Below are 24,130 nucleotides of genomic sequence, written 5' to 3'. Positions count from 1 at the left end.
CACTCCAGGATGATATAGCCAAGAACAAAGGTTCTGTTTACGCCAATCCCAGGTGGAAGGCTCTGTCCCCAGACCATGCATGGGCTATGGTTTCCAGGTCAGCAGAGGCAAGCCCAAGAGACCTGGGGCTGCTGTCACCCCCTCCACTGAGTATTCAGTTTCTAAATCAAGATGTCACGCAGAGAATCATCCATTGTCCATGCTTCTAGCATTAGAGCTCTGGCTCTAAGATTTTGCCTGGGCAGGGTATCAGGCCATAAAATAGAGGTTGGATCTCTCCTCAAAGGCACTGACTTTATTTGCAAAAGAGTGTGGAAAACTTCTCTAATTGAAGGGTTCTCTCCAACACTGGTGATTTGGTAAAAGGTAATCAGAGATTGGCAGATCCGTGGGAGATAAAGGTTAAACTGTAGATCTATTGGTGTGCCAGAGACATACTGGAAAAGCTAGAAGAGCGCTTTCAAGGTCACAATAAATCCCACACACTGATTTTGAAAACTATCCCCTTAAAGGAGTTTGAAATTGACTGGATCAGTTTGAGATAAAGTTTCATGCTCTAGGACACTGTTAAAGCATTGGAGCAATCACACTACATGTGGTCAGGGGAAGAAACAGCCAAAGGAAACCCTATCCAAAGAAGTGCCATTTCTGGGTGATTGTGGGCACACCAAGCCTGTGTCTGAGGGCAACATTACAGCCTTTACACTGCTGAGGGTTGGGGAGACTTGTATGTTCAATACATAAAAATATTCCTGTGACTCAATCAACAACAAAAAGACAAAGGACCCAATTTAAAAAATGCGCAAAGTACTTGGATATTTCTCCAAAGAAGATATATAAATGGTCAATGTGAAAAGATGCTCAACACCCTTAGTCATTAGGCAAATGCAAATCAAAACCACAGTGGGATACCACTTTGCATTCATTAGGATGACTATAAACCAAAGACATAAAAGATAACAAGCATAAGCAATGATACAACGAAATTAGAACTCTCATATGCTGCTGGTGGGAATGTAAAATGGTATAGCCTCCTTGGAAAATAGTTTGGAAATTTTTCAAAATGTTGAACACAGTTACCATATTACTCCTAAATTTCTTCCAAAACAAACGAGATAATGTTTATCTCCATCCATAGAATCTTTTCATAAATGTTCTCAGCAGTATTACTCTCGTAACAGGTAAAATGTAGTATACCACAAATGTCCATTAACTGATAAATGGATTAAAAAAATAGTACATCCCCATAATGAAATGCCAGTTTGATATAGAAAGGAATGAAGAAAGGAAACACAAACAACATGGATGAACCTCAAAAACTGTGTTAAATCAGAGATGTCAGATACAAAAGACCATATGTCATATGAATCCATTTATATGAGATGTTCCAGAAGAGGCAAATCTATAGAAAGTAGCATTGTGGTCAGAGCTGGGAGTAAGAATGAGAAGAGACTGCTAATAAATACATTGGTTTATTTCGGAGGGATGAAAATGCCTTCAAGTTAGAAAGTGGTGAATGGCTGCACCACTTTCTGGATATACTAAAAACCAGGGAGTGGTATAGATATAAGTGGGTAAATGTTATAGTATGTAAAACATGTCTCAAAACATTTTTTTCCTTAAACAACAACAACCAACCAACCAACCAACAACAACAACAACAAAAACCCCAAACTGCTCCATAACCTCATTCTTAAAGCTAGCCACCTTTATTTTCTATAATTTGCCAATATGAACCTTCAAATCTGTTCACTCAGAGTCTAATAAAACCCCTTCAGCTCAACTTAACTTTCCAATTCTTCTCACATTGTTCCCCTTACTGGGAATACCTTGCCTAAGATATAGTTAAATCACATGTTCATTTTGAAGATTTTCCTGACCAACTCAATTCTCCCTGACAATATTTTGCTATAGATTTCATATCATTTATAATTGGTAACACTGTAACCTCAAATATATGTAGTCTCCCCTATTCCTCATCAACTTCTTTTTTTTTTTTTTGAGGCAGGGTGGTACTGGGGATTGAACCCAGGACACTCAACCACTGAACTATGTCCCCAGCTCTTTTTGAGACAGGGACGTCTTGCTAAATTGTCTAGACTGGCCTTGAACCTGCCTCAGCCTTCCAAATAGCTGGTATTACAACTGTGCACCACCACACCTGGTAGAGAAGCAAGAATTCAAGAATTTAAATACAAAAGTTCCACTTTTTCAGACCTACTTCCTAAAAAGTGGTTGCCAACATTCATACCCCTATGCCTCTACTAGTAGCCAGGAGGAAATTAAGAATGAATCTTGTAAGGACACAGGTGTGTAAGGTGTATGAGGTGAGAATAAGAAAAAATACTGCTTACAAAGGCAGAGCAAAAGGTGAGTCTTGGTATCTGAACTTCTGAAAACAACAAAGATGGCAGGCCATACATAACACAAAAGTCACAGATGCTGAAATCTGATCTAGACCCTGACTATAGTAAGATCAATGAATTCAAGAGCATGTCTTTCTAGTACTCTAATCCCATTATGTAAAATTCCTCTCTCTGGCCCTGAAATGATATGAACTTCATTTTTCATTTATTTAGCTTCAGAAATATATTTTTCTCTCTTTCTATTCATATTTATGCAGTAACTTTCCTTTGGTTGTTTAGCAACCAAAATACACAAACTGTAATCACTCAGATCTACTTAGATTTTCCTGGTAGTATAGAAATTATTTCCCAATTTATCATTATTTAAGTTTGTTTAATTTGGGTCTCTTTTAAAATTCCCTTATTATTTGTAAAAACTCCTTGAAATTATACTTTTGCTTCTCTGTTTTTTAATATTCCATAGTTTAGATGAAAGGATCATGAAATGCATTTAAGGTTAAGTAATTTTTCTTCACTTCAATATTCACAAAGAGAAAATAAACACCTAGAAAATAATGTTTTTTACAATACACTATTATTTTGTCATTTGCTAACTTCTTTGAACTCATATATAGATGCTAACACTTCCACTTTAAACATTCAACAGGTTTTTTAATTCTGCTTTTTCCAGAAGGTTAACTGCCATCCAGATTTCTTCAAGTATGAAGAAAGACAACATTTGATTACTATTCCTAATAATAATGACTTCAATACGTCAGAACAACTGTTTCCAAAGAAAACTTTGTTCAAAAATATAAAGAGAAAGCATGGTTATCAAGAGCCAGAAAGCCCTAACACTGAGAAAGCAGTTATATACACATCTTGTCAGCTAATAAAATCAACTGAATGTTTAAAGAACCACCTTGATATTTACTAGAGTTAAAAAATTCAGCAAATAAAAAACATACAAAAAGCACAACTCATCAATTTAGTTCTCTTTGTCCATCAGTATGTGACTAGCTAATGACTTTTTCAGCTGTAAAACTAATAAATGAAAGGCTTTCAACTGACTAAGAAAAGTTGGAAAAATTTTTTTTCCTGCAAGAAGGGCAGGCTGACAGTACCTGACACATAGTAGGAAATCCAAAAATGGTTGTTAAACAAAGAATTAAACTAAAAACCTTAATGGGGTATACACACAAATCATTTCTTATGGAAATGTAATTTTAAAAAAGAATCTGAAAAAGAAAATGATATTTGTATGTATACTTTTCTATTTTATTTATCTTTTTAAATACTTTTTTTAGTTGTAAGTGGACACAATACCTTCATTTTATTTATTTATATGTGGTGCTGAGGATGGAACCTGGTGCCTCATATATGCTAGGTGAGCATTCTACTGCTGAGCCACAACTCCAGCCCTTTTATCCATTTTTAAAAACATGATTTATGTTCAAGCATCAACTGATGGTTGAATTTGCAGAATATCTTATAATCCTTATTAATCTCTAAATTTCTCTAATTAACCATTTCAGTGGCTTAAGGAAAGCAAGTAGAGTACTAAATTAAAAATTCACTCTTTTTAGTCACAGTATTAGTAATATGGCTAGTGGGATAGGGAGTCAGAGCAGTTGTAATAAATATTAAGAATTCTACAATCAATTTCAGATGCTACCTATGGTCTTCTTATTGAATTTAAAAAGGGGTTAGGAATATAGCTCAGTTGGTAGAGTGCTTGCCTTGAATGCAAAATCCCCAGCACTACAAAAATAAATAAATAAATAAGTAAACAAACAAATAAATAAATAAATTGAAACAAACCCTCAGGAGAAAAATATCAAACAACAATATTTTTCCAAGATGGGAAACAGAACTCGCCTCAACTTGGAAAAGCTCTCCAGCCCCCTCACAGTCATTGGATGTAATTATTGGAGTATGAATGTGCACAAAACCACTGTTCTGCAAGGAAAAGAAAAAACACTCTTTTCAATATATCTGCACATGAAAAAATTCCAAGAATATACACTGTGTTGTTATACTATTAAAATGGAACTCTGAGAATGCCACATCAAATCCCCCCAACCTTCCAAATATGAGGTTATTGAAAGATGGTTGAGTATTTTACTATGCACAGAAGCACAAAATTTTTTAGATTTGGAACAGACTTAGAAATTAAGTTCTCCAATATCTTTATTTCAAAGATAAGAAAGCTGAGTACGTGAGAGATTTAGTAAATTGCCAAAAGCCACATAAATAGTCAGTGGCTAAGCCAGGGTTGTAACCCCGTGCTCAGGCTCTGTATTGCTATTCCCTCATTTTCTACTTCTCTAAGTTACTGGTGTTGGTTCAACAAACACACATGTACATGCATGCATGTGCGTGTGCGCGTGCACGCACACACACACACACACACTCACACACACTCAATCAAGGTTAATGCATAGCAATGCTGCCCGTATTATTCAGGGAATACAAAGCAATCAATATGAAGTTCAGTTATGTGGGAATAAAACCTCAACGGTGATAAACCATCCAAAAGAAAAATTAAGGCTAATAGGGACTAAAGAAATGCACAGCAAGAGAGGCAGAAATGACTAGTGGGAAGTCTCTGTCATTCAATCCATGGCACAATGCACTGCATGTAGCACAGACAGTGTACTTCCTTGGCCTGAAGAGTATTCTGAGCAGCATCAAGTCCATCCATCACCAAGGCGCCCAACGGCAGTTCTTCCCATCAAAACTGAGACTATTTCCATTAGTAAACCACAAAAGCTGTTGCTAGTAGGACTGAAATAACCCATCAACTTCAAGGCTACACTTCTTTCATTGTGACTATGTATGAAGGCAAAGGTTATAGTCAGTATAGATGTAGAAGGTAGCTAAAAATAAATTTGTAATACAAAGCCAGAATAGCATGTGTTTAACGCAAAATTCTAGCCTTGAAATCAATACAATACACTCACATCTATGCTAGATTCTGCCTATCACCAGTAGAATATAACAACTCCAGGCATTGTCAGGGATCTCCCAAATATGAACTTTTATAATTATATTAAGCCAATGACTTATGATATAGGCTGATTAAATAGTCAAGCTATAAATTAAGCCCCAGAAAGTATTCAAATATGTACTTAACCTGAGAGCAATGTGCCTAGAAGTGCTGCACAGAGCACATTATAGAGAACCATGGAAATACAATCAATAACATTACTTCATAAAATTTTTATCTCCTAGTAGCCAAGAATTATGAACATGAATCATTTATTCCACATGAATGTAAGCAACTATGAGCATGAATGGAGTAAACAAAGAAAGGAAGTGAAAAATTCAAAGGAAATGAGGGTGGGGAAGGGGAGGTAGAGCGAGAGGAGAAAATTTAATGGCTGAATGTAATTATCAAAGTTAGAACTGGTCAAATGCCACCAGGAACAGCACTGTAAACCTGAGGTCAATAATTATGGGATTCAAAACAAAAGTCACACAGGAGTAGGAACCATTTTTAATACTTAACGTCAAACCTTTACAAAATGGGTCACTATAGCTTTTTAAGCTTTAATGCTGCTAGCAAAGCTTATCAAAGTCTCTAACATTACCAAAGAGCTATGCATGAGAATACAAAGGAAGAACAATAAAGCAGTGTACACAAAGTCCAAAAAAGAGAAAGTGGGAGGCAAAACAGATAAAATGAAAGTCAAGAGCAAGGAAAGGAGGAATGTTGTCAGTATCTGCTCCAGAGAGGCTACCAGTATTAGGTACTTACACCACTCCAGAGCAAAGAGGTTTCTAAATAGAGGTATGAAGGCCAGAAAAGGAGCCAAAAGTGGAAGTAAATGCTTTACCCAATTGTTAGACTCCACCTGCCACCTCCAGATTGAAACAATTTGATACACATTCTAGAAACAGGTATTTTAGAAGGTTCTGAGTATCCAAAAACTACAAAACTCATATACTAAGGCCCATACACATCACTCAGAAAACTAGTGGATATTTTCCCTTTACACTTAACTGAAATAAATATCATTATTTAATCACCATCAACAGAAATGTGACAGTAATTGCTAGACACTAGCATGCCACTGGCAACAAAAATCAACAGCAAGAGGAGTCCAAAAAAACCCATTAAAAAAAAAAAACAAACATAAAAACCAGTCACAGGCACTCCAAAACACAGGCCATCCAACACAGGGGTTTAAAACCACTCCACTCCATGGCAGCCTCTGAAGGACTGCCATCCAGAGGAGACAAGCCCTGAAAGGCACAGCAGTCTTTTACTGCTTCATTTGAAAAAGATAAGCAAGCATGCAATCCATTCTAGGAACACTTAGAAAAAAATGGGCCCAAGGAGAAAAACTTCAGTTATTTGAAAAATTTGGCTCTTCTAAATGACTCATTTTGAGGATCATAGACAGCCAAGTTTTAGCACATGGCATGTGTGTCAATTTCATGAGCAAACCAAGTTAAATACAAAATATTTTCAATACTAAAACAAAAGATAACTCTAGATTTTCAAAACATCCTAACTTAAAGTACCTCTCAAGTTTCTATTTCTTCCTACATTTCTCAATTTTTATTGATAAATTTGAAATGTATGAAAATTTTATATTTTAAAGCTTAATATCTTTTAGGGAATTTAAAGTAGAAGAAACTGCACCAAATAGATGATATGTAATTATTATTTTATATGTCCTAGAGCGCTACAAGTGACTACTTTAAACAAGTCAATTCTAAATGTCTCACATACAAGTGGATAACATAGAATGACACATCAGGATTATATTTTTCAGGGCATAACAATTAAAAAATGCATTTATAGCACTCAAAAAGTATCTACCTTTATAACTATCACCAATAGTGTTAAAATTCAAATTATTTTCAAGCACTTTTCTTACTTTACATTTTCTAGTTTATTCTCTTATTTATTTATATCTATTAAGGCTACAAGTAATAAAGAAATGTACGAAGGAGGTGAAGTCTAACTTGTTAATGGATTGCCAATACTACCACCTTGTGGCCAAAAAAATCCATAAAATTGTTTCAGTATTAAAGCAGGTCCACTTTATCAACTGTTGAAATCTTTATCAACTGTTGAAACACTATATTTTTAGATCTGAACAGATTTTATGTTTGTGTGGTTCAAGCACTACTGAAAAGCCATGTAGAAGTTGCATAAGAAAGTCTGAGAGCATATGTAAACAGACCCTTTCAAATTACAATGGGATAACATTGTATAATGTGATTTATTTTTCTTTAAGTAGGTGCCTTAAAGGCATGGTGTTCTTTGTCAGTTTCAACAGAAATTAACTCTGATGGAGCTTCTTATTCTTAACTTTTATGTATTTGTTTTTGGTACTAGGAATTGAACTCAGGGGCACTTAGCCACTGAGCTACATCCCCAGCCCTATTTTATATTTTATTAAGAGACAGGGTCTCTCTGAGTTGCTTAATGCCTTGCCCTTGCTGACTCTTGATCCTCCCATCTCAGCCTCCCCAACTGCTGGGATTACAGGCATGTGCCACTGTGCCAGCTTTATTTCTTGATTTTGAGATAGAGTCTCATTAAATTGCTAGGGCCTCGTTAAATTGCTGAGGCTGACTTCAAACTTAAGACTTATCACTGTGCCCAGCTGATGGAGCTTTTTAAAGAGCATGAACTCTCTTGGTGAGCTACAGATGTACTGGGACTGCATGAATTTGGATATAGCCCAGGGGAAGCTTACATTGGTAAGCAACCAGGGGAAATTAGTTGAATCCAAAGAAGGAGCAAGGGCCAAGTTCCAAAACCACATGAAATAACACTGAGTATTCTCTGTGATATCATCCTGGCCTTTTGGTGCCTTCCCACTGACATGAGAGGAGGGGCCCTTCAACTCAACAATTTGTTGACCACATTCTCCTTTGGCTTTCCCAGGTGGAAGGAAATGGTTAAAATGCAGAGGTGAGACAAAATGTCTTCATTCATTACAGCAACCCACTAGAGTAACACCAATAACCCTAAAATTAATGCTTAATATTCACATAATACATATCTATGATCTATGATCAAGATGGAGAAACAGGAATTGAATTCACTTTCCCACTTGAAACAATCATAAAGCAAAAAAAAAACAATAAAAATAAAAAGCAACCCAGATGAAACAATGATTTTCACGATACTGGATATAAGACAATAAAAGATACTGATCTGGGGTTGGGGTTGTGGCTCAGTGGTAGAGCGCTTGCCTAGCACATGCGAGGCCCTGGCTTCTATCCTCAGCACCACATAAAAATAAATAAACAAAATAAAGGTATTGTGTACAACTAAAAAAATAAATATTACAAAAAAAAGATACTGATCTCTGAGGGATGGGAAGCGAATGTTGAGCCCTACCAGTCAGCCAGCTTATGATACTGAGCTCTTTCAGGTCACAGCATAGGGAGACAGTGATAAGGTAAAGCCCAGAAGACTCCCTAATTTGAGGAGAGACAGTTGAGACCAATGTGGCTGAAGTTCATGGGACATAGTATCAAAGAAGAGAGAACTGGACAGAGAACTCCAGAGATCTGCAGAGGGTCACCCAGGAGTATTAGGTAGAGAACTGATGGGTGCCTACATGGAGGAAACTATCCAAAACTGGGGAAGGAACTGAAAAATTTAGAGGGAACAGCACACGGTGTTTACATGCTGGCTGGATGTTCTCACAAGCCAGATTAGAAAAACTCAGTTCATAAGGCACTAGGTATAGTACTTCATAGCAGGAAATACTTAGTACTAGACTAAACACTGTTCCAAACCTGCTAAACAAAAACCAGAAGCAGACCCAAAAGGATCAACAGTTTTCAACTAACAACTGCATACCAGAACAAAGCTCAAGAAGCTTTATAAATATTCAGCACCCAAAGTAAAATTCATTATGTCTGGCATTAATCAGCAGATATGCAAAAAGACAGGAAAATATAAGCCATGAAACTAATTCATCCATCAATCAAAACTAACCCATAGTTGACATGTTAAAATTAAAAGGACATAAAAACGGTTTTCAAATTAAAACTGTATTCCATATGCTCAAAAAGTTAAGTAGACACAAAAGGAATAATAATAATAAAAAAGCTCAAAGTGAATTCTAAATATGAAATGTAGGGGCTGGGGTTGTGGCTCAGCGGTAGAGCGCTGGCCTCGCACATGTGAGACCCTGGGTTCGATCCTCAGCACCACAAAAAAATAAATAAGTGAAATAAAGATATTGTGTCCAACTACAATTAAAAAATAAATATTTAAAAATAAATAAATAAAAATAAATATGAAATGTATAATGTTTCAGAGGAAAAAATACACTGGATAGGAAAAAAGATTAGTAAGCATAAAGAAAAACCAATAGAAACCATCAAAAAGGGAGGGAAAACATCCAAAAGAAATAAACACAGGAAAAAAGGATTTTTTTGAGAGAGAGAGAGAGAGAGAGAGAGAGAGAATTTTAATATTTATTTTTTTTTAGTTTTCAGTGGACACAACATCTTTGTTTGTATGTGGTGCTGAGGATCAAACCCGGGCCGCATGCATGCCAGGTGAGCGCGCTACCGCTTGAGCCACATCCCCAGCCCCATGGAAAAAAGGATTTTAAAAAAAGAAAAGTACATCAGTGGGCTATGGATAGCATCAATGCACTAATATATGGATAATTTCAGTTCCCAAAAGAGAAAGTAACAGAAAAATATTTGTACCAATACTGCTAAAAAAACATAAACAAAAACAAAACCAAAAACTTCATGATAAACTTAGGATCGAGGAAATTCAATAAACCCTAAATGAAAAACAAAGAAAACTGCATCAAGGCACATCACAAATTGATTAAAAAAAAAAAAAAAACAGTTGTTATGGTTTAGATATGAGGTGTTCGCCAAAAACTCACATGTGAGACAATGCAAGAAAGTTTAGATTGGGCTATGAAAGGCTTAACTAAATTAGTGCATTACCCATTTAAGTGGATTAATGGGGTAATAACTATAGGCAGGTAGGGTGGTGGCTGGAGAAGACAGGTCACTGGTCACATATACAGCTTTGGGGTATATATTTTCTCTGACGAGTAAAGCTCTCTTCGCTTCCTGATTGTCCTGTTTTGAACTGCCTTCTTCTGCCACACCCTCTACCATGATGTTCTGCCTCACCTCTGGCAAAGAGCAATGGAGTTGGCCATCTATGGACCAAGATCTGTGAAACTGTGAACCCCAAGTAAACTTTTCCTCCTCTAAAATTTTTCTTGTAAGGTCTTTTAGTCACAGTAGCAAAAAAAGCTGACTAAAACATCAATGATAAAGAAAAAATCTTAAAGTCAGCCAAAGAAAAAAAGACAAGGTGTGCATAGAGAATTAAAGATAAGTATGACATCAGATTTCTCATTGGAAGTAATGCAAATGAGAAGACAGTATCATGGCAACCTTGAAGTATTTAAAGAAAAAAACCTGTCAATGTAGAATTCTGTATCCAGAAAAAGTATCATTTAAAAATGAAGATAAAATAAAGATGTTACAGACACATAAACTTTCAAGGTCATGGATATGCTCATCATCTCAGTTGTGGTGAAGATTTCATAGGTTCATAATTTATCAGATTATATACTTTAAATATTTACAGTATTTATTCCTTAATAAGCTCTTAAACTATATATGTACACCTGTGACATTTGATCCTGAAACAAATAAATAAAGGTACTTGGAACAAACAACAGAACTTTCAGGAAAATGTTCCAGTGTTACAATTATCCAACCTCTTCACAAGACAGAATACCTGGAAGTAAGGTATCTTACCTTAAAAAAGGAATGAATAGCAGCTGTGGCTTCACTGCGAACCCTCAATATAGAACCCAGAGTGTTAGTCCTACACCTAAGGTGAGGATATTGTCTCATGTACTCCAGAGGATGCCTCTCTTTATATTTGGTAGGGAATGCCTGCCAATAATTAAGGAAAAAATTAGAAGCTAAAAAAACAAACAAAAAAACCTGTTTTATAAAACCAGTTTCCAGAGCATTTCCTAAATAGTAGCGCTTCAGAGAAAATAAGAAGATTTCCTCCTTTATTTCTTTTTTTTTTTAATTAATTTTTATTGTAGGTTGTTCAAAACATTACATAGTTCTTGATATATCATATTTCACACTTTGATTCAAGTGGGATATGAACTCCCATTTTTACCCCATATACAGATTGCAGAATCACTTCAGTTGCACAACCATTGATTTACATATTGCCATTTATTTCTTAATATAACAGATTTATATAGCCCACATAATTTTTACCAGGTAGAAGAATGGTGGGATGGATTCAGAGAGATGTGGGTTTAAAGCCAATTTTAGTATTTATTAGCTAAATTAATTAATATCACTGAGGCTTATCTATTATTTACCAAGTTTCTATCCACTAGCTGTCTGTGACTTCTTACAAATAGAGAGGTTAAGCATATAATTATGCAAAACAATTCACTGTTTGACACACAGGAGTTAAGAATATTGTAGATATTAAAGATTACGTTTTCTACCATTGTACACACACAGCTGGGGTTCAATGTTAAAATCACACAAATGTCTTGAAAACCCACAATCATATCAGCTAGTGACAATTTATTACTGTTTATCAACATGTCACTGGGTCTAAGAACATGAGGAACAGTCAATAGCTATCTTTCATTTAGCAGAGTACTAAAAATCTACAAAAAAAGTTTAAAGGAACTTAAGGCTCCAACCTGAAATATTTCTCCATGTCCACACTTATATTACAAGATTAAAAAGTCATATCCTTTTAGACGGAAACCAAAGACTCAAAAGAAAGATAATACAAAAGCTGAATCAGAGCTACACATGCACGCTGCTTTAGTCTCGTCTTTTTAGGTCTGGTGCACACACTGATTTTTATAGTACGCAGAAACAAGTACCATGCTTGCCAAGAAGAAAATGTAGCCACAAGAATATAACTGGAATTGTTGGGGGTTCAGAATCCCTAAAGCCTAAATACTTTAAATGACACTGAACTGAAGAAGGGAAGGAGGAGGGAGCCTCTGACCACAGCACAGTGTACCGTAACTGTGTCTGCTGTGATCATTAACCTTTCTGGAAAATGCAGCTGGCAGTTCTCTGAGGTTTGTCATTAGAATGTGAGGACAGAAACACAGATTGCAGAGACTATTTACAGATTGCTTTGTTTACTTTAAGAGCAACTGCTCCACTTGCGTGTGGCAGGAAAATGAGATTTCAACAAATTATTTTGTGTTTTTAAATTTTTATGATGAGTCTCCTTATCAACAGACAGACACCAGCTAATTTGGCCCTGAGAAGAAAACTGCACAGATACAACTGCCTTTAGAGGAGATGTATGCCTCTCCATTCATGAAGTCCCTTCCCGTGAGATATAGACTTCTACAGCTGATTTCACTGTGTCTACCAGAAGAAGAGTGGTGAAAGACAGATTTCAACTGCTCCAAAGAGCTGTGTCTATAGGGGGATTGCTTAGGCTTCATCATACAAAAAAGAATTGTCTGAAAGTATGGGGATGATACACAAAACTGCCTTCTTGCTGGTTGTAATTAGAGGAAAAACAACGTATTCAAAAGTGATTCCGGTCTGAAGCACAATTATTTGCTTGCATAACAAAAATCTCTCATCTTTTTTTCTATACATTATTATTATTATATTGATGAAAAAGAAAACCATCTTTTTAAGTCTTAGAACTCTCTAAAGGTAAAAACTGCGATAATTAAAAAAAATTTTTTTCATATTCCTATGAGTCTCTGAAAGTATTAGTGTTGTATATGTTTGAGTGATTCTTAAAAAACATAAATGCTAAATCTAAAATCAACTGCATTGTCTTGGTTTTCAGAATAGGAAGAAAATTATTGATTCATTAATTATTTATATTGAGAGAATAAGAAAAAAGCTTAGTTGTTACCAATCTATGACAGATTTTAGTGTTTATAAAAGTCTGATTTTTATTTTATGAATAATCTCCATTTGAAGTCCTAGAGGAAAGCATAAAGTACTAATTGTAGTCCATGTTATTTTAAAATGTTCATTTCTCAATTTTTTTTCCCCATCATGCAATTGTAAGAACCCAAAGTTTGTTTCCTTGGAGGTTGTTTCATATCCTTGATTATTTTGTAAAGATAGTTCCTTAAAAACACTGGTTTAGTTTACATAAAAAATACAGTTATGCAAGTGAAACCCTAACATGGAAATATCTGTATCTCATAGGTGAGTGTTCATCATTCTGATAAGCTTTGCTTAACCTGTGATAGTGAGATTTGCAAACAACAAATCAGAAATTTAGAAATATGATTACCTCAAAGGAAACTATCCTATCTAGATCTGAATTGTAATGATAACTAGGTGTTACCAAGTGGTTAAATATGTTATTAATCTTTATTTATTGAAAGAAATTTAGCTTAGTGACATAAAATTTTAAGTTATTTCCAGGTAAAGAGTTTACAAAATCATACCCTGCCTAAAAGTTTTACTTTGTAAACATTATAGACTGAGAGAAGCCATTAAATCATTAAACTTTATTTTGCTAAAATAAAAGTTTGGTATTCATATGCAAAAAATTTGACATAGAAAAATCTGACAATATCATGGAGTTTCTTTGCCTATAAAAGTTTATTTAAAAGTGTCTTTGGGATAGAAAGTACTTAATAAGGTTCTGAAATTAAATTTATACATAAACAAAATGTCTTATCTCATTATTTAAACTAGATACTAATGGAGAACTCCTAAATAATTTTCTGGATGAATTATAATTCCTTTCCACAAATGCATCTGACTAGAAACATAAACTATTGTCAATTTTATTTATGTTTAAAATAAACTCATTTGTATACCATGCATAAAAAATACTTTTACAATTCAGAAACATCTTATTCAATAAAGCCTATATTTTTTCAAGTATAAATTCTCATATGCAAAGAAAAACAGCTAAGAAACAGCCTTAGTAATGTAATTAATGGCTATAGATTTCTGGTTCTAATAATTACTTAATAAAACAGTTGGTGACTTAAAAAAAGAAAAAAAAAAAACAAGGCAAGGAGAAGGTAACAACAGCAACAGAAGCCAAGGGAGAATAATTCAAGAACAATAAAACACATAGTAAATTTTAAATAATCATAGATCCTTCTAAGAAAGCAAAAGCAAAAATATTTACCTTTTCTATTCCTCTCGATTTCTAAATTATTTCACAACTTTTCAATTGTAATTTCTTGGAAAATAATTCAGAAGGACATTTTAAAAGAAAATTAGTGCATTTTCTTTCTTACTTCCTTACATTTAATTTTTCCTATTATTCTAAAATACCAAAATAAATTTAAATGATGCAATTTTCTTAAAATTTCTCATTTTTTGCATATTGAACATTTGAAGGTAATTATGGCAAAGACAGGAGGAGTCAAATAGCTAGAATATAAATTTCAGATGTGCCATCAATTTTACTAGGGTGGGCCTTATTTTCTCCATCTTTGTAAATTTAAAGAACTGGATTGATGACTTTTTATTTTATTCCCTCTAACCTCTTTACCAGGCTTATATATATAAAGCACTAACACAGTCTTCAAAAACAAGTATAAACATGCATTAATATAGAATTTCTTGTCTGTTCAGCACTACAACATTCCAGGTCAGCACTATCAGTAGAACTTTCTGTGAAAAATGGGAATGTTCTCTACTTATGCTGTCCAATACGGTAGACAATAGTAACATTTGAACATTTCCTCCCCTTTCCCATCCCTCCTCCCTCCTTTTCAATCTCGGTCTTCAACTCCACCTAGAGAGGTCTTTCCATCTTCTAAGGTCATCTTCAATTTCTTTCTTCAGTGTTCTATAGTTTTCATTGTAGAGATCTTCCATCTCCTTGGTTAGATCAATTCCCAAGTATTTTATCTTTTAAGGTCATTGTGAATGAAATGGTTTTTCTGATTTCTTTCTCAGCAAATTCACTGTTTCCTTTTAAAATGCCACTGAAGAACTGGACTTCTTATCCCTGGTATGGGCTATATCCAGCATTGTAGATGACTAGACATGCTTATAAAAGCTGTGAGGTTCAACTGTGACAGGCACTAAAGATGCACAGATTAATGCTCAGCTCTCATAAGACTAAGTTATCTTTGTAATACTTTTACTACTATCTCTACAGGATCTATGCCCTGTTTCAATTATCAGGGAAGCATAACTGAAAAATGTTCTAAGTACCATCTTTCCAATAATCCCACTTAAAACAGATTGTTATTATTTTAAATTAAGCCTAAATAGCCTGAACAAAAGCATACCTTGGCATCACAATTTCCAATAACTTCAATTTTTTCTGCCTTCAGTTCCACATTTTGCCTTTTGGAAGGGCTTTGTACCAGCTGCCCGAGGACTTCTACAGAACTCCCAAAAGTCAATTCTCTATAATAACAAAGAAATCAAGATATTATTATATATAACTTTTCTTTTAATAAAAATCTTGCTATTAAGTATAACTTTTGTCTTAATATAAATCTTGCTATTAGAACATTAATGATAGAGTACTTACCTTCAAGTGAGTTAAAGAATCTTCAAAGTTTATGGATGCTCTGTGGTATACCCAAATCTTAAAAATGAATTCCATACATTTTTAAATGGGAATAAAGAAATTGAGGATTTACATATAGCTATTTAGAATTAAGAAGTTATATTATTATCTGTATCAAATGTAAGTTGGTCAAAATGCTTTTTGACATATTGTAGATTACATGTAAGGTCTGATGAAATCCAAATCAGATCTGTAGTTCTGTTGATAATTCCCTGGTTTTGAGAACACACTATAGCAACATGTTATCCTTGGGAAAGCCAGGTAAAAATTACATGAGACTATTTCTAAGACAATTAAAAGTACATGTACTTTTTCTACAATGTATTTTTTAAAATTAATCAAGTTATTTACTTTAATTTACCCAGCTGATGGTCTTGAGCACACAGACCACCTTCAGGGTAGTAAGTCTATGTTCTAGTGCAAGTTTATCCACAAATTTATTGTATGACTCTTAGAGAAAGTGATGAACACTCATTTGTTTTAAGAATTATCTATTAAGAAGGAGAGTGAACTAAGTGATTATGTATCTATTCCAGTTCTAACATTTCATAATTACAATAAATATGATAAATGCTCTGGTATGGCTCTGCATTGTGGATGACTGGGCATGCTTATAAAGCTGTGATAAACTGTATTAAAAATAAATTAAAACCTTAATAAACTGTATAAAAATATAATACAATAAATATAATAAACTGTATCAAACTAAATTTATCAGGAAATTCCCCAGTTTTGTTTGCTGGCTATATTTAATATTTTAAAATTTATTTTTTAAAATCTTCCCCTTGCTCATTTTTATCCATCCTTGACTGGTGCTTTCCACACATAGAGAGACCAAATTCCCTGTGGTACATTTATATATGCACATATGTGATTTTGTTAAATCATTCTGCATTTCCTCCCCTTTCCCATCCCTCCTTCCTCCTTCTCAATCTCGGTCTTCTACTCCACCTAGAGAGGTCTTTCCATCTTCTAAGGTCATCTTTAATTTCTTTCTTCAGTGTTCTATAGTTTTCATTGTAGAGATTTTCCATCTCCTTGGTTAGATCAATTCCCAAGTATTTTATCTTTTAAGGTCATTGTGAATGAAATGGTTTTTCCGATTTCTTTCTCAGCAAAATCACTGTTTCCTTTTAAAATGTATTCATATATAATTTATATAACTAAGAGTGTCCACCATTACATCAAGGAGAGAAAACCTGATAAATCTTTCACCAAACCTGAAAGTGTTTTAAGACACTCTGACTTCACATATGCACTAATTGATATGATGAATTTTCTCCTGGGGGCCACTGAGAATATCTCAAAGAGGTGGGTAGTCATCCTCCAGAATCTCTAAAATTTAGATACTATTAGACATACCCATTTAATTGCCATATTGATATATGTTATCAAAAAAATTACAAACTTTTCACATCAGAACAATTTTATTGTCTCAGACCCATGAGCCTATTCAATATGTGGAATTAATCCTAACCATGTTTGGAATACCAAAGCACTCTTATTTTAACAAATTAGTGTAATATTCTATTCTTCATAACTTATACCCTAACATGAAAATGGTGTTAGTTTTGTTGGGCACCATGACACATGCCTGTAATCCAAGCTATTGGGGAAGCCGATGCAGGAAGAGTGCAAATTCAAGGCCAGCCAAGGCAACTTAACTAGACCTCGCCTCAAAATAAAAATAAATATATAAAAAGGGTTTGGAATAGCCAGGTGCAGTGGTACATGCCTATAATCCCAGTGACTCAGGAGGCTAAGGCAGGAGGATCACAAGTTCAAGGCCAGTCTCAGAAACTTCGTGAGACCCTCAGCAACTCACTGTCTCACAATAAAAAATAAAAAGGACTGGGGATGTAGCTCAGTGGTAAAGCTCCCCTGGGTCCAATCCCTAGTATCAAAAAATAAAATAAAATAAAATAAAATAAAAAATAAAGAAAGGTCAGGGATTCAGCTCAGTGGTAGTGGGCCCCAGTACTAGGAGGAAAAAAAAATTGTGTTAGTTTTAACATCTGACAACAAAATCATATAAATTTCTTCAATTTATCCAACAAATAATAATTGGTAACTTTCTCAGCACTGTGTCAGAAGCTGAGAACACAAAAACAAATGAAATACCATTCATAATTTCAAGGAGTTCTTAGTCAAAGAAGCAATCCAATAATAATTCAGTTGATTACCATCTGATAAATACATTTCAGGACAGAGCTGGGCACAGAATGTATGGGACCAAAGAGGAGAGTCACCTACCACAGTCAAGGGGTGGGAACATATGATGATGGCTAAACTGGATTGGAAAGACAGGGAAGAAGAGGTTTATTAGGCAGAGTGGCAACAAGACTAGAAGCCTGAATGTAAAAAGGAGCAGAACAGCTTAGAGGAGCTGCAAGAAGAGAAGGAAAACAGATGGAAAGTAGAGGCAGGGGATACAGGCATGTGAAGATGTTAGAGAAAGAGAAGCCTGAGCTAAGGATACTGACTCCAAGTATTTGGACTTTCTTCAAAGCTATTTTTCATAGATGTGTTTAGGAAGATAGGTCAAAGGGGCAATGTGAATATTGGATTAGAGAAGCGGGGAACAGTAGAGAAGAAGAAAAAAATCAAAAGACTCAAAACTTAACAACTTACCTATTGTCAAAGTTTGAATCGGCAACAACCTGAAGGCTTTCCAAAGACGACCCATCATTTACATGTAGGAACAAGACTTTCTTCTGGGATCGGACTGAAAGAACCCATCCCTAAAGAAGAGAAAGATTTCTATATGTGAGCTTAAAATACTTAAAACATTCTATATTTTCTTTATACATACAAAGAAAGCTAAATGAAAGAAAAAAAATCAATCTTGCCTTAACATTATCAGCTGCGTAAAATGAACTGCTTTCAGTTTACCAATATGTACAAATAATTTTAAATGGTTTTTCTTATAGGGAAATACACCCTTTGCCATTCTACCTTTTGTTCTGTTTTGTTAATGAAGCTCATCATTTTCAACTTTTGCCAAATATTCATCAAGTTGATGTATGTAATTTATATAACCAATCTCTTCAATATTGGCTTTTCTAATGACAATGACAAATAACAAGGTTTACATCTTGGTGCCTTTTCCCTTTTATCAAATTCCCAGATTATGTAATATAGACTAGAAATATCTTTATAGGATTTTTATTCTTTCACAAAGTACCAAACAAACAAACAAAAAAAACTCCCCCAAATGTCTCATTATAAACACATATTAAGTAATATACAAACATTCAAAGACAGTCTTAATTTAAATGACAGGTACATCAGAGTATGAGAGATGCTTTTAAGTAGGCCAGTAACATTAAAACAGCTCTCAGATATGCCAAAATTAAATTTAACTACTATAGGAGTTAGGAGGGAATAACTAGTTTTCTAGTAGACACCAAACAATTGTGAAGTGTCCCACAAATATAAAGTAAATGAATACAGGTTGACATTCATGCTTAGGAAAAGCAAGAGCTGATTCTAACCAGAAAAAATATTGACCATTCTCTGTTGTAGCCATAACCTACAGATGCTTTTATTAAAGCTCTCTATCACTTACTTGCATATCCATAATGCTTTAAGGGAAAGAAAACTGTTTACTTATTTTGAAGTGATTGCCAAGTACACAGCTGAAATTCTGCAAATGTTTTACTACCGCCATATAGTGTCTCATTCCTTCACATAATAGCTCTAAGGATTGTCATACCCATTTTACAAGCAAGAAAACTGAGACTCAGAGAAAGTAACTTGTTGAAGATTGCTGGTAAGGGTTAGACTTGAACCCAAGTCTATTTGATTAGAAAGCCCTTGATCTTTGTGAGGGCTCCATAGAATGAAGTATAAATTGTCACCGCCTCATGCACAAGGTACTTCACCTCGTCACACTTTCCCAAAGGCACCTGCATTTGGGGCATGCTCAATCAACAGTACTTTCCAAAGCACTGCTCTCTTCTTTTTTACTCGTTAGTAAAATTCAACATTCATTAAGCACTTTTTAATGTGCAAAGTTCTTTATAAATATTATGCTATTTAATTATCGCAAGAAGTAAATGACATGGTTATATTTATCTTTTTAAAATTTATTTTTAGTCGTAGATGGACATAATGCCTTTATTTACTTATTTTTATGTCGTGTTGAGGATTGAGCCCAGTGCCTCACTGTGCTGGGCAGGCACTCTACCACTGAGCTACAACCCCAGCCCTATAATTATCTTTTTTTGGAAATGAAGAAACATTTAGAGAAGTTAAAACACAAGTTCAGCTGGGATTCAAATACAAGTTATACTTCAAGTTTATGTTCTTATCAATGAACTTTTCTGGAATGCTATTTCTACCCCATTCCCAGTTCCTCTGTTTGGGGGACACATCCTTGTACAATTTCCACTCCATCCTAGATTATTCTATCTGGGGAATACATCCTTCAGGACATAGTTCAAATGTCACTCCATATAAGAAGTCTTCCTTACCTACTCATAGGAGGAATTCTATCTCTGTTTTCTCATAGCTTCTTATGTTGATCATTAATAATAATCACACTGCTGAAGACTAGGTCTGTCCAGCAGAAACATAATGTGAGCTACATTAGTGATTTTCAAGTTTTTAGGGGCCACATTAAAAGTAAAAAAAAAAAAAAAAACAGATGAAGTTAATAATTTATTTTATTAACCAATTATGTCCAAAATACTATCAACATGAAATCAATATTTAAATATATTGAAGCCAAACATGGTGGCATATGTCTGTCTATAATCCCTGCTACTCAAGAGGCTGATGCAGGAGGATCACAAGTTCAAGGCCAACCTGGGCAAATTAATTTTTTAAAAACGGTTGGTGTATCAGTGGTAGAGTGCCTGCATAGCTTGTGTGAAGCCCTGAATTGAATTCCCAGTACTGCAAACAAATAAATAAAAAACACAAGCCCCACAGATGTACATACATAGATAGACACACATGCACACATGTGTGTTTAGAGAGAAAAAAATAGAGATTTTTGCAATCTTTTTTGTTCTTCAAAATTATTATGTATTTTAAACTTACAACATATCTCAATTCAGGCTCATCACATTTCAAGTGCTCGAAGCCACAAGTGGTTGATATCTACCATATTAGATGGTAAGCACTAAATTCTGTTCTTTCCATCTTTGATTTCTCTTTTGACCAGCACACAAAAGGTGTCATTTATACATTCTAAATTAACTGAAAAATGCAATTTTTTGAATTGGATCATGGAAAGAATATGAAACCCAATAAATGTATGGAGGAGCAGATCATAATAACAGCAAGGATATATGATGATATCAAAACCACTGTTATCAATGCGTTTTAGTAATCTAATGAAAAGTAATCAACTACCTTGCTTAAACTGCTCTTTTAAGAAGTGAAGGAAACAATAGTGGCTAACATTTATTGACTGTGGGCTACTCTTTATAGTCCCATAAAGTAGGGACTATTATCTGTTTTCATAAAAAGAAACTTAAGTTTTAAGCGCTTAACATGCTCATAATTAAGTTACTTAGTGGGAGAGCTTTAAACTTACACACCTTCACCCCAGGGCTCTTTCTAACTGCTACATTCCACTCTTTCTCCTAATTTATTAAACATAAATTACACACAGGCTCAATTTTAGGCACTAAGGTGGCTAAAAGCTGAATCAAAGCCTCGATTTATTAGAACGAATATTTACTGCCAGTCACGTCAACATCAAGTCAGGTAAGACAAAGTTTCTCCCCTCAAGGGGCCAGGGCAAGGCAACCACTATATGCCCGCGGATATCAGGAGATGTAAAAAGAGAAAGGGGCCTTGTTCGCTTACACTTTCCTGAATGAATAACAAGTTTACAGGTATCTTGAAAACCAAGTTCACAGTCATTACAGCAGTTTTGCAAAAAGTAACGGCAGGTATCCAAGGAAATGGAGAAATAGGAACTCGCGCTATACCTATACTTTCTAACTTTTCTTTGCTGGTCGTTCTGTCTGACCCAACAACACAAAGTAACGCTAGGAGTGGATGTGCCACATAAGTCCCTAAAGAAAGAAAAAAAAAAATCCCTTTCCCCACACCCACCTGAACTTTAACGCGCTCCCCACTCACGTTCTTGGACCCGAGAGCGTCCCGTACGCTCAGTCTGGCGAAAGGCCTATGCCTGGGGCAGGGAGCAGTGGAGCAGGAGCGCAGGGCTCGAAGCAGACACCGGCCCGGAGCATCTCGCGGCCGCCCCAGGTCACCACGCGACCAGCCCCGGCCACAGCGGGTTCGGATCCTGCCGGCAACGGCCCTCCTTCTCAGCTGTTCCCCTATACACGGTCGCAGCCCTGTCCTCAGGCGCTGCAGCCCCCAGCTCTACAAAACGACCGTCTCTGTTCCCCACTTCCAGGCACACTCAGCAAGTGCCAAAACCAAACCGCGCGCCTGGGCGGACCACAGGACCCACTGCCGCGCACTACTAGCAAAAGTACACCCCTCCGCTGCAATCTACGCTTCCACTGGCCCTACGTTACCACGTCAACGTCGCCTGTGTCATCACGTTAAGAAGACTAAAACGGAGCATGCGTACTTGTGTGCTCGACTAAGGAGGCGGGGCGGAGGTGAGGGCGGGGTCAGGAGCCAAGATGGGGCGGAGCTAAGGCAGAACCTGGTGTAGGCGTTTTCACAGACTGGGCAAGGGAGTGCAGCTGGGGTGAAGTCTCAGAGTCTCTTTCCTAAAGCTTTCAGGGAAAACTGAGAGCACTTGAAAGGCAAGGAGTGACTGATGCAGAGGGAAAGCATCCAGAAGACTTAATTGATGAGAGTAGTGACCCAAGAGTGTCAGTCGTTCCTGAGTTGTGAACTCAGAAGAAAATCAGACACTGTCCCTGATCAAATCACAGCTGGGTGGTATCAGACATCCAAATAGATAATTACGAAAAAGGGTGATCAGGTGCCAATAGAACCCAAGCTGGATATCAGAAATGGCTTTCTGAAGAAGGTAGTCCTATGAAAGGAAGTAACTAAGAGGAACTAAAGAGACCTTGAATACAGGAGTCAGAGGAGACATGAGGGGGTAACGATGATGGAGAGAGAATGGAGAAATAACAAGCGTTGCCTGCCAGAATCTTGAGTCTCTCCTTTTTCCAACACAGTTATCTGCATCTGTTTCATCGGAAAACAATGACCCTTTAATATATTCTGCTATATTCTAAATTTATACCAAAAAAATAATTTTCCCCATAACTCAGTGAAGCTCGTGAAAAATGTTTCTATCTTGTTAAACAATAAAAGGTAGAAGTGAGAGCTAATTACTCAAAGTTGCCACTGTTATATTCATTTTACAGATAAGAGAATTTAGAGAAAGAATAAATGACCTGTTCAGTGATACAAGATTTAAACCCAAAAGTCCTGACTCTATGCACTAAACTATCATGCTACAAGTCATTTCAAGGTGGAAATTAAACAATGATCCCTCCCATAAAAAGCTTATGGTCTAGAAAGGAAGACTGGCCAGGAAAAGATCACTGCAAAATAAACCAGTACATGTAGATGAATGCAATGAGTGGAAGTGGTAGTCTATGGAAGGAGATAATTGAGCTGAATTTTTGAGAAGGATCAGAATTTTACCAGATGGATAGTAAGAAAATTTCTTGCCCAAAGATAAACTGGAAAAGCTATGAAGAGATGGGGCTTGCCTAGCACATGTGAGGCACTGGGTTCAACTCTCTGCACCACATAAAAATAATAAATAAAACAAAGGTATTGTGTCCATCTACAACTAAAAAAAAAAATTTAAAGTTGTCAAGGGGACAAATAGCTTAAAAGGATTGTACAGCAGGTTGTGATGGTACATATCTATAATCCCAGCAACCCAGGAGGCTGAGGTAGGAGGATCTTAACTTCAAGGCCAGCATTGGCAACTTAGAGAAATCCTGTCTCAAAATAAAAATAGGAAGGATGGTATATAGCTCAGTGATAGAGTTCCCCGGGGTTTAATCTCCAGTCCCACAAAATAAATAAAAATAAATAAAGTATTGTACAACTGTTCTCAAGACAGACTAGAAAATATCTTGAACACTTCTTGAACCTTGAAAAAAGAAAAGGTTGGAAACTTACTGCCTTTGGAGTGATGGGCTTTAACAAAATAAGTATGCCTTTGGTGGGTTGATTTAAAAACCTGGAAAACAAGGCATGTTCCCCACATTGATGTGCATCCCATTGCAAACCTCGTTTTTAACTACACCTACCCTTT

At 35.6% G+C, this 24,130-nt stretch overlaps 1 protein-coding gene and 1 pseudogene across 1 annotated transcript in view; one reads left to right on the top strand and one right to left on the bottom strand.

Moving 5' to 3' along the window:
• Nucleotides 1–22,432, bottom strand: part of LOC143387781 (asparaginyl-tRNA synthetase-like) — a 36,313-nt gene extending 13,881 nt beyond the window's left edge. Inside the window, exons 1-6 of the mRNA XM_077108336.1 lie at nt 22,410–22,432; nt 21,976–22,171; nt 18,535–18,644; nt 15,617–15,737; nt 11,127–11,267; nt 4,224–4,304 (exon numbers count right to left, since the gene is read on the bottom strand). Coding sequence (XP_076964451.1) covers nt 4,224–4,304; nt 11,127–11,267; nt 15,617–15,737; nt 18,535–18,644; nt 21,976–22,171; nt 22,410–22,432 — 672 coding nt within the window. The remainder of the gene's footprint in view (nt 1–4,223; nt 4,305–11,126; nt 11,268–15,616; nt 15,738–18,534; nt 18,645–21,975; nt 22,172–22,409) is intronic.
• Nucleotides 12,553–12,714, top strand: LOC143389280 (apelin receptor early endogenous ligand pseudogene; annotated as a pseudogene).
• Nucleotides 22,433–24,130: the final 1,698 nt, after the last annotated feature.

This window comes from Callospermophilus lateralis, unplaced genomic scaffold, assembly GCF_048772815.1.
Source record: "Callospermophilus lateralis isolate mCalLat2 unplaced genomic scaffold, mCalLat2.hap1 Scaffold_530, whole genome shotgun sequence".
NCBI classification, from domain to species: Eukaryota; Metazoa; Chordata; class Mammalia; order Rodentia; family Sciuridae; genus Callospermophilus; species Callospermophilus lateralis.
Note: the sequence above shows the minus strand (reverse complement) of the source record. Positions and strands in the feature narration are given on the sequence as shown.